Source organism: Carcharodon carcharias, chromosome 6 (assembly GCF_017639515.1).
Source record: "Carcharodon carcharias isolate sCarCar2 chromosome 6, sCarCar2.pri, whole genome shotgun sequence".
Lineage (NCBI taxonomy): Eukaryota > Metazoa > Chordata > Chondrichthyes > Lamniformes > Lamnidae > Carcharodon > Carcharodon carcharias.
Window position 1 is genome coordinate 171,448,861 of NC_054472.1, and position 11,697 is coordinate 171,460,557.

Below are 11,697 nucleotides of genomic sequence, written 5' to 3' on the forward strand. Positions count from 1 at the left end.
ATAAGTCGCCTTTTTATTCTTCTGACCAAAATGGATAACTTGACATTTATCCACGTTAAACTCCATCTGCCAAATTTTGACCCATTCACCTAACCTGTCCATATCCATTTGTAAATTTCTTATTTCTTCATTGCTTTGAAGAAATTTACTTTCCCACCTATTTTGGTGTCATCTGCAAATTTAGCTAGAATCTAATCAAGCAGAGTCAGCATGGCTTTATGAAAGGGAAATCATGCCTGACAAAGTTATTAGAATTATTTAAGGAGGTAACAAGCAAGATAGATAAAGGGGAATCAGTTAATGTAATATATTTGGATTTTCAAAAGGCATTCGATAAGGTACCACACATAAGGCTACTTAATAAGATAAGAGCCCAAGGTGTTTGGGGTAGTATATTAGCATGGATAGAAGACTAGCTAATTAATAGATGACAGAGTGTTGGGATACAGGGGAGAGCATTTTCAGGATGGAAACCTGTAACTAGTGGAGTGCCAAAGGGATCAGTGCTGGGGCCACAATTATTTACAATATATATTAATGACTTGGATGTGGGAAATGGAAGTACCATCGACAAATTTGCGGGTGACAAAAACAGGTGTGAAGGCAAGTGGTGACGATGACGCAGAGAGTCCAAAGAGGGATATAGACAGGTTAAATGAGTGGGCAAAAATATGGCAGATGGAAGATAATGTGGGAAAGTGTGAAGTTATGCCATTTGGCAGGAAGAATAGAGGAGCTGAATATTATTTAAATGGGGAAAGACTGAAGAAAGCTGCAGCACAGAGGGATTTGGGATTCCTCGTGCATTAATCACAAAAAGCTAACATACAGGTTCAACAGGTAATAGGTAAAGTAAATGGAATGTTGGCCTTTATTTTAAAGGGAATTAAGAATAAAGATAGGGAAGTCTTGCTAAAACTATATAAGGCACCAATTAGACCACATCTAGAGTATTGTGAACAGTTTTGATCCCTTTATCTAAGATATACTGGCATTGGAGGCAGTCCAGAGAAGATTCATTAGGTTGGTCCTGGGGATGGAGGGATTTTCTTATGAGGAGAGGTTGAATAGGTTGGGCCTGTTCTCATTGGAGTTTAGAAGAATGAGAGGCAACCTTATAGAAACATGCAAGATTCTTAGGGGGCTTGACAGGGTAGATGCTGAGAGGTTGTTCCCCTTGAGGGAGAGTCTAGGAGCAGAGGGCATAATCTCAGAGTAAGGGGATGCCCATTTGGAACAGAGATGAGGAGCAACTTCTACTCTCAGAGGGTAGTCAATCTGTGGAATTCTTTACCACAGAGGGCTGTAGAGGCTTGGTCATTAAGTATATTCAAGGCTGTGATAGGCAGATTTTTAATCAGTAAGGGAATCAAGGGTTATGGGGAAAAGGCAGGAAAGTGAAGTTGAGGATTATTACATCAGCCATGATCTTATTGAATGGCAGAACAGACTTGATGGGCCAAATGGCCTACTTCTGCTCCTATGTCTTATGGTCTTATGGTAGTCACCAAACTGGCACCTGTCCACAGCAGGAGGGGGAAGGTTCAGCCAAGCTCCCCAGCACTTGGAGGATTGCTGGGGAAGAGGCATCTGTGCGGTCTGAGTCAGATGTCGAGCCTCTGGGCCTTCCAACTCATCGTGGACAGTTAGCAGAAGGTGGAGGAGCATCACACAGAGTGGCACATGAGTCACAGGAGTGTGTCCGCCTAATCTCTATTGAAATCATGCCCACATGTGCACGTATGGAGGTCTCCATGAAAAAAATAGCGCACATCATGGAGACCCTGGTCTAGCAGAATGTGGAGATGCACGCAGACCTACACTTCATCACAGTAACAGTGGCAACACGAGAAGGAAATGGGGCACCTTGACACCCTTCCAAGTGCTCCTTCCACTTAAGGAGTGAGGCCAGGGCCCTCAGGCACCCGAAGGGAAAGGAGCGGCAGTTGGACACCCCTGGGTCATCCACTCAGGAATCTCAGGGGCTGTCCGCTCCCTCCAAGACCCTTTGCCTCTGACACCATCGTCCTCTGTCAACACGGAGGGAATAGCTGCCTCACAGAAGCTTCGGCTCTCCAGAGTTCACACACTGAAGTCATCAGAGGCAATAGGGCTGACCATTGCACAGTCTGTCTCCATCCCTGCTGCAGATGTCAGGGCAGCACCTAACAGAAGTTGTCAGCCTAGAAAAGCTAAGCATTTCTGATCACAAATGGTTGCATGGGTGAACACATTGTATCACTTTATAATCTGAAAATATATTCACTTTCACTGAATAATGTGTAATGTTGTCTTTCAGCTTCATTGACAGGCTTTGCGAGTCCTCCCACTGTGTCAACCACCCCCAACCCAACCCAACCCAACAAGCAGTTCAGCTGCACGCAGCCAGAGCATGAGTGATTCTGGAGGGAGAAGTGTGTGTGTGACTGGGCCTTTCAGAGTCTTGTGCAAGCACTCTCCCATACACACGGAGCTTTCATCCATCTCACTTATCTCACTGCCCTGAGCATTTTAAATGCTGCCTGCTGGGGTTCTCTTTCAGTTGTCCATCTGAGCTGACCTGCATCTCTGCCCACCCACTGATCACACTCCCATGCAGCACCTGCACCTGTGCAACAAGAGGCTCTGCTCACTTATAATTTCAACAACCATGGTCATGGTCAAGTATATTGTCAGCTCCCCCATCCTTTCCCCTCCACCACTCATCCATGCTCTTTCCCCCATCACTGTCCCTGGTAACACCTTCCACCTCCCCACCATCACTCACCAACCCAAAACCCTTGTCATTCCAGAATGTCCAGGCGAAAGTCCATATTCCCTACCTTGCTGAAAATCCCATCCCCATCCACATTAACTTCCCCAACATCCTCCTACCCCCACTCCCACCCCGCCAGGGTCCATATCTGCTACTATCTCTTCTACCATTACTGATGCACCTTCACCCTCCCACCCTACCGGCTCCCTCTGTCCCCTCTCATGCTCATTATTCCCTCCCACCATGCCCGCCCTCAGTATGCTCACCAGGAGGCAGTCATTGACTCTACAGACCCCTCCCTTGCACATTCACCTAGACATCCCCCCTTACTCCCTCCTCTCCCCAAATACCTTCCCCTCTCCACACTCCCTCCCTTACACCTACCTCCCCAGTTGCAGCATTCTCCCTGTTACACCCTCCTTCCCCCATACTCCCTCCTCCTCCCTTCCAACCTCACCCCCTGTCAACTTCGTCCTGCCCCTCCCAACCTCAACCTCCCCATCGCCATCTCTCCCCCCCCCCACCGCCCCTGGTACACCTTCCTCTCCCACTCACAGCAGGACCTTCCTCTCCACACACACCACCTACCCCCCTCCCCCCCCCGACAATCATCCATAGCAGCCCATGACCAAGATCAGGATGTTCTGAAGCAGACCCAAAGAATCGATGGAGACCTCCCACCTTCCATGTGCTGCTTCGTGGCAGTGCCATATCCATGAAAATCCACGCAACATATGATGTATGTATTTCTCCAGGGTCCGGTAGCTGTAGGGCTCCAGTATCTTCTGCTCCCAGATGTCACGATCTGAGCAAGGTCCTAAAGGTGAGTCCCGACTTCTCCACATCTTGCTTGTCTAGACACGTTCTGGGCCAGCATGTTTTTCCATTGTCATAACGGTAAATTGGGCAGGAGGGGGATGATTCCGGTCAGGCCTTACTTTGCAATCCATTGCCGTGATTTGAATCTGGTTCATGCCAGGCTCCAGCGAGATTCGTGTTCTCCATGGCGGACACCATCGGATGATCCCGGTGTGGTTTCACATCAGTGTGAAACCGATTTCTGCCCCCACCCCCACCATGACACCCGCTGTCAATAGAATCGGATGATTCTGCCCTTAGATCCTGGAAGGGTAGCAGTGGATTTGAAAATAGCTAATGTAACACCTTTATTCAAGATAGGAGAGAGACCAAAAGCAAAAAACTGCAGGCAAGTTAGCCTAATGATCTGTCATAGGGAAATTGCTAGAGATTATTATTATTAAAGAGATTATAGCTAGACACTTGAAAAATTATAATGTGATCAGGCATAGTCAACATGGCTTTGTGAAAGGGAAATTGTGGTTGACTAATTTATTAGAGTTTCATGAGAAAGTGACAAGCAAGGTGATAAATGTAGATATATAGATATGGTGTACCTGGATTTCCAGAAAGCATTTGATAAGACGCCACATCAAAAGTTACTACACAAGATAAGATTTCATGGTGTAGGGGGTAACATATTAGCATGGATAAAGGGTTGGTTAGCTAACAGGAAGCAGGGAGTAGGAAAGATGGGTCTTTTTCAGGTTGGCAAGCTGTAACAAGTGGAGTGCCACAGGGATCCGTGCTGGGCCTTCAGCTATTTACAATCTACATCAGTTCTTTGGGTGAAAGGAATGAATTTATGGTAACCAAATTTGCCAGTGACACCAAGATAAGTAGGAAAGCAAGTTGTTACGAAGAGGTAGAGAATCTGCAAAAGGATATAGACAGGTTAAGTGAGTGGGCAAAAATTTGGCAGGTGGAGTATAATGTGGGAAAACGTGAACTTGTCCTCTTTAACAGGAAGAATAGGAAAGCAATATACGATTTAAATGGAGAGAGATTGCAATATTTGGTGTTACAGAGAGATCTGGGTGTCCTGGTGCATGAACTATAAAATGTTAGTATGCTGGTCCAGCAAGTGATTAGGAAGGCAAATGCATGGAGAAGTTTTGCTGCAGCTGTACAGGGCCTTGGTGAGACCACATCCGACAAACAGTTTTGGTCTCCTTATTTCAAAAAAGATATAATTGCTTTAGAAGCAGTTCAGAGAAAGCTCGCTCAACTCATTCCTGGGATGAGGGGTTTATCTTATGAGGGAAAGTTGAACAGGTTGGGTCTGTACCCATTGGAGTTTAATAGACTGAGAAATGATCTTATTGAAACATATAAGATCCTGAGGGGACTTGTTAAGGGTAGATACCAGGAAAGTGTTTCCACTTGTGGGAGAGACTAGAAATAGGGACACAGTTTAAGGTCTACCGTTTAAGATGGTGATGAGGAGAATTTTTTTCTCTCAGAAGGTCTTAATTCTCTTCCCCAGAAAGAAGTGCAGGCTGGGTTATTGAATTTCTTCATGGTAGAGTTAAACAGATTTTTGATAGTCAAGGGCTATGAGGGGCAGATGGCAAAGTGGAGCTGAGACCACAGCAGATAAGCCATGATTTTATTGAATGGCAGAGTAGGCTCAAAGGGCTGAATGGCCTACTCTTGCTCCTAAGTTCTATATTCCTATGCAGCTGGCCTAGTTTAACTAACTCAGGTCAGATCAGGGATTGAAATTGACTCTACAGACATATGTACCACACTGAGCTCATTTTTACCCACTTAGCTATCATAGAGATTTTACTATTATCCCACATCTAATAACTGTGTAGTTGCTTCATATTGAATTATAATTTAAAGATCAGTAAAGTTGTACTGAGTACATCACAATCATTCATCCTTAAATCAGAATGTCATCAGAGTGCAGTTCAAAAATTACAGAATGAATTGGACAAAATAGCATAGACAAGCACTAAGGGAAACAAAAATGAGCAACACTTATTCAATAAATCTTGAACTAGCTCAATGTTAAAGTTCAAACAAACCTAGAGGGAGAAATTCAACTTTTTCCAGTTTCCAGAACAAAATCAGTAGCCCAATTCCAATGCACACCTGAAGACTTTAGGAAAATTGGGTCCGGAAAAAATTGGGCCTCGAGCTTTGTTTGCAATGAATCAGTGATTTTCTGACACCAACTGGGCATCCTTATGTAGCTCACTATTGGAGCCAGGCCAATCTGACTGGTTCTGATGATGAGCAAGAACACAGGTAGGGCCTGGAGGAGAAAAAGTGGAAGGGATGGGTTATCAGTAGCCGATGGTATTGTTTTGGAACCAGATGGGGCAATGCTACTTTTTGGAGTGGCCTCCAACAGTTCCTTTGAGGACTTCTGACTAGGCCGCTGAAGCTGGAGGTAGCAGTTTTGATTGGATTCCTACAACTTACATTAGGACCATCAATTGAATATCTGTAGTGCCTAACACCTGTTTCAGGTGGGCACTCTTTACACCTCAAAGTCATAGAGATTGGGTAATGATCCAAAATTAGTTCCCTCCCTGTGGTGATTTAATGCCCATAAAAGCAGACACAGAGAGGGTCAATTTCTCTGTACTCAAGTCTTAATAGATTCTACACTAAATATGTCCAGTCAATAGGAAGCTTCAATCAAAGCTAATACAATGTTAATCAACATAGTTAAAAGGGTAGAATACAAGTCAGAGGATTCTTGATCACACTTTACTGTGCCCCCACCTTTAGTACAGTGTATAGTTCTAATCTATTAACCACAAAGGAGACATTCAATACTTGAAGGCAGTGTGAATAAGAACTGAGACAGATCCTTAATGTCAAGGTTCTGAGTTATGAGAAAAAAACTGGAACAACCTAGCCTTTTTGCTCTTGAAATGGGGGATCTGAGAGGTGATATTGCAAAAGTAAATAAAATTGAAGGTGTTATGGAAAAGGTAAATCAGAAATTATGTTAAAATAAATTGCATGGGTAGAATAAGAAGACATAAGCCAGAATTTTCCATGTCCGTCGACATTGAGCATGTTCGAAGGCGTGAGCGGACAATATGGCACGATTGTTTTCACAACGGCATGAAACCAGTTTGCAATCGTCTGCTCAGCCCGCCAAACACCTGGGAAGCTCCTGCCTCCGCCTGCTGTAGATCAGAAGGTGCAATGTGCTCACCAGATTGTGACCCCGAGGCTATTCTAAAGCTAAGGTTCACTGAGCTGTGTGTCTCTGCGCTGGTGGAGGATGTGGGTGAGCGCTGTGATGGGACTTCAAGCAGGGTGCCTTCAGGTTCCTATTCAGGGGTTTCTTCGGGGTTTGATTGAGGCCTTGGGTCATCGACTCTGTCGGCTGTTTCCCAGATGTGCCTGCAAAAGCAAGGGGAGATAATTAGTGCATGGCAGTGGCCTATGAAACAGGACACATCACTCACAGCGTTGTTGTCTGATGGATGTTACACTGCTGGACCCTCACTTGGTTGATCTCTGTCGACCTCACCATCAGCACAGGACCAGTCCAGATCATTGCCGGCCAGTTGAATGGCTCTGTTTTCAAAGTCAGTGAGGACCTTGATTTCAGGCATTCCTCCACCAGTCTGTGACCTCTCCCTCTTGTTGCGTGTCAGCTTGTCCTGCATGAATAGAAATGGAGACAGTGCAAGCAGGATGCCTGCCAGTCCAGATGATAAGTGTGCGTGGCATATGTGGGTGGTGATTAGTCCCATGGATGGGATGAGGACAATGAAGGTGTGTGTGAGAGAGTGAATGGTGATGTCCCTTGAACTGTTGGTGAGTGAGATCCCTATGAATGTGTGATGGGTTTGTGAGTGTGTGAGTTAAGAGTGAGAAGAGTGACTTACCCTGGTGGAATGGAGGAGATCATTCATCCTCTTGTGGTGCTGGGTGGCTGTCGTCTTTTGAAGGGCATTGGCACTGACCACAGCTACCACCGCCTCCCAAACCTGGTTGGTCATGCCGCTGCCTATCCTGCAGCTTGAATGGGGGTAGAAGACATCCCAGTGGGACTCCACGGCATCCAAAAGTAACACGTTGTTAAACCTGGGGGCTGCAGTCTTTTTGCCTTTTGGGGAAATCTTCCCTGAAGCGGCCATGGCCTGGAAACACTGAGATGTGTGCGCACAGCTGGATTTTAAATATGGCGCCCAGTGTGATGATGAAGCGGCGAGGTGATGGCATGGCAGGCGAATCAGAGCCCGCCCACCATGGAAACGACGTGTTTCCCAGGAATGCATAAGTAATGCGGCAGGTTTAGAACGATACAGCTTGAAAACCTGCCATCGTGGCCGGAGGGTAAAACATCGTTTTATCCACCCACTGCCACCCTTAGTGCAAATCTGGGACGATTCTGCCCATAGATTCTAACCAATAAAAAGCTAAATTAAAGGAAAAACATTGCAACCTTTTGTGACCTCAAGGTATCCCAAAGTGCTTCACAGCCAATGAAGTACTTTTGAAATATAGTTACTGCTGTCATTTAGAGAAAATCAACACTCAATTTGTGCATAGCAAGATCTCACAAACAGCAATGAGATACATGTTCAAATAATTTGTTTTAAATTATATTAATTGACGGATAAATATTGGCCAGGACACCCAGAAAAGCTCTGATATGCTTCAAACTAGTGTCATGGGATCTATTACATTCACCTGACAGGGTCAGTAGGTCTGAATCAGAAATATGGCATCGTCAACAGTGCAACACTCCATTTAAGTTTCAGCCTGGATTATAAGGTCAAGTCTGGAGTAAGATTTGAACTCACAATTTTCTGTCTTAGGGTGAGGGAGCTACCACTGAACCAAGGGAGAGAACATTTTGGCACTAATTCAACTTTATACAATGAGTGATCAACACTTGGATTAAATTCCCAGATGGAGTCATAGAGGCAAAAATTCTGCAAGAATTAAGAAAGTATTTGTGGGTTAATTAAGGAAAGCCAACTTGGATTTGTAATCAGCAAATCATGTTTAATTAACTTGCTGGAGCTTTTTGATGTGATAACAGAGAAAATTGATGAGAGTGACACTGATTATGTGGTAGATGGGCTTCCAAAAGGCATTTGATAAAGTGCCACAAAACAGACTTGTGAGCAAAGTTAGAGCTCATTGAATAAAAGGGACAGTAGCAAAAATACAAAATTGGCTGAGTGACAGGAATCAGATGTTAGTGGCGAGCAAGAACAGAAAATGCTGGAAAAACACAGCAGGTCTAACAGCATCTGTGGAGAGAAAAACAGAGTTAACATTTCGAGTCCGAATGATGCTTCTTCAGAGCTAAAGAGAGAGAAGTAAAAATGTGATGCAAGTTATACTTTTTAAGAGGGGTGGAGTAGGTGAAGCTGGATAGAAGGCCAATGATAAGTGGGGGGGAAAGGAGAGATTGACAAAGATGTCATGAACAAAAGGACAAAGGGAGCATTAATGGTGAGCAGTTGTTTTTCGGACTGTGGGGAAGGTCTGGAGTGGAGTTCCTCAGGGACTGGTGTTTGGGCCACTGCTCTTCATGTTATATATTAATGACCTAGGCCTTGGCACACAGGGAACAATTTCAAAATCTGCAGATGATGCAAATCTTGAAAGTATTGTTAAAAATGTGTGGATAGTGTAGAACTTCAAAAGGACCGTGGGCAGTTTGGTGGAATGGGCAGACAAGTGGCAAATGAAATTTAATGCAGAGAAGTGTGAAGTGATTCATTTTGGTAGAATGCATCGAGACAATATAAAATAAAGAGTATAATTCTAAAAGGGTGCAGGAGCAGAGAGACCTGGGTGTAGATGCACTTAAACCATTGAAGGTGATGGGACCAGTTGAGAGCACAGTTAGCAAAGCACACAGCATCCTGAGCTTGGTCATTAGGAGCAAAGAGTACAAAAGCAAGGAGGGCATGTTAAACCTACATAAAACACAGATTCACCCTCAACTGGAGTATTGTGTCCAATTCTGAGCATCACACTTTAGGAAAGATGTGGAAGAGAGGGCGCAGAAAAGATTCAGGAGAATGGTTCCAGGGATGAGAAACATCAGTTAGATAGATTGGAGAAGCTGGGGTTGTTCTTCTAAGAGAAGGTTGAGACGAGATTTGATTATTCAAAATTTGATTATTCATATTCAAGATTATGAGGGGTCTTGACAGAATAATAGGGAGAAATTACTCACGTTGGTGAAAGGATCGAGAACGAGGGGGCACAGATAAGGTAATTGGCAAAAGAAGTAATGACATGAGGAAATACAGCAAATGCCTGACAGTGTGATGAATGCAGTCGAATGAGGCTATCCAAAGGGAATTGGATCATTATCTGAAAAGGAAAAAATTGCTGGGTTACTGGGAAAAGGCAGGGGGAGTGGCACTAGGAGAATTGCTCCTTCAGAGGGCCGGCACAGAAAGGACATGCTGAATGGCCTCCTTCTATGCTGTAATCATTCTATGATTCTATGGATTGGATCCTGCAACAGGGGAGGGGAATTTAAGGCCACTCTGAATGGTCTGAATGGTCTTCATCATCTGTAACTACCCAGTGACGTTGCATAGAATGACATTGATCAGAAATGTCATTCCTGAGGTTAAATGGCAAAAAGACAGCAGCTAAATACTATAACAACTTCCATTTATATGGCAGCTTTAATGTAAGGTGGCAGGACAGATTGAGAGCGTGGTTAATAAAGCATACGGCATCCTGGGCTTTATCAATAGGGGCACAGAGTATAAAAGCAAGGAGGGTATGTTAAACCTGCACAAAACACAGATTCACCCTCAAGTCATATGTCTCAATGTGGCTTTACGGCAGTGTTTAAATAAATTTGATGAAAAGCCAGTTGATGAAAAGCTTAGTGAAAGAGGTTTGAGGTGGGTTTTGAGAAGCATTTTACAGGAGGAAAGCGACAAAGGAGTTTGGGAAGGGAATTCCAGAGCTTCCAGGATTCCTGGCAGTTGAAAGCATTAAGAAGATGTTGCAAGAAGTCTTCCAGACATTGAGAAAATTGCTTTGCCTGTTGGCCCCAGCTCAGGATTTCGGCTGTGTAAAAGAGTCGCACTCTGCGCGGAGTAATGAACTAACTGAAGTTTGAACCAAGTTTGTTTATTTATACCACAAACAAGAACACAAAAACATCAACCGAAATAGCCGAAGTTAACAAAAACCTCAGTGTTATGGTAGATAGATAGTTAAATATTTATGCCCAAATTGGATTTCGTCAGCTCGTTTTTGAATTCTTAAAAATACTATACCTTCTGGGTTTTCAACAGATTTCTTGTGCAGCTTTGTGTACGTTTCAAAGTCTGGCACATGAGCGTTTGGTGGAATAATTCGGTCGGGGTGGTACACCAACTTTCTCACAGAAACTCTTTCGGAAGTCATGATGATCTCCTGAAAGTGAACCACTCCAGCAAAGATTGCACTCAGCACGACTGGGAGTAAAATACCCGAAACCTCCGCCAGGCTCCGCCCCCATGTACCTGCCACAGGCTAGCCCACCCCCTTGGCAATGTCAAAGGATTGGTTTATATTGAAACAAAAGGTCTGTCGTATTACACAAATGCATTGATCATATCTTCAGATACATTTTAATACAGGTATCGCAATGCGTAATATTGCTAAATGCAAAATGAGTACATGCCAGCCCCTTTACTTTCTGGTTACGTTGCTAGTGCTCCCAATGCCTTCTCTGGGGTGTGTTGGTGCCACCCACCATGCAGTTATAAGGTGATGTGGTCGGAAGATTGGGCTATCCAATCGCAAACTTACAAAGCCTCACCTCCCGCTGTTAAGCAATCAAATTGCAATATCGGGGAAACAAGGACATCAGCATGTTGGCTTTATTTATCTTTGGCACTGGTTGTAGCTCTAGGCAGGTTTCTTCTGTCATTTCCAAGTAGGCGTGTCTTGACTTGTACACACGGCTAATTCCGATATAATTGCCTAAAACTTGTAGATTCTCATGTTTTGGGCTGCTCCTGTCCCAGAATCTTCATTATTATTATTTGTTGATGAGATGTGGCCAGACCAGCATTTATTGCCCATCCCTTGTTGCTCTAGTTCAGAGGGCATTTAAGAGTAAACCACAT

At 44.3% G+C, this 11,697-nt stretch overlaps 1 protein-coding gene across 1 annotated transcript in view; it reads right to left on the reverse strand.

Moving 5' to 3' along the window:
- Positions 1-11,012, reverse strand: part of acss2l (acyl-CoA synthetase short chain family member 2 like) — a 114,997-nt gene extending 103,985 nt beyond the window's left edge. The window contains exon 1 of the mRNA XM_041189963.1: positions 10,861-11,012. Within this exon, the coding sequence (XP_041045897.1) occupies positions 10,861-10,990 (130 nt within the window). The 5' untranslated portion in view covers positions 10,991-11,012. The remainder of the gene's footprint in view (positions 1-10,860) is intronic.
- Positions 11,013-11,697: the final 685 nt, after the last annotated feature.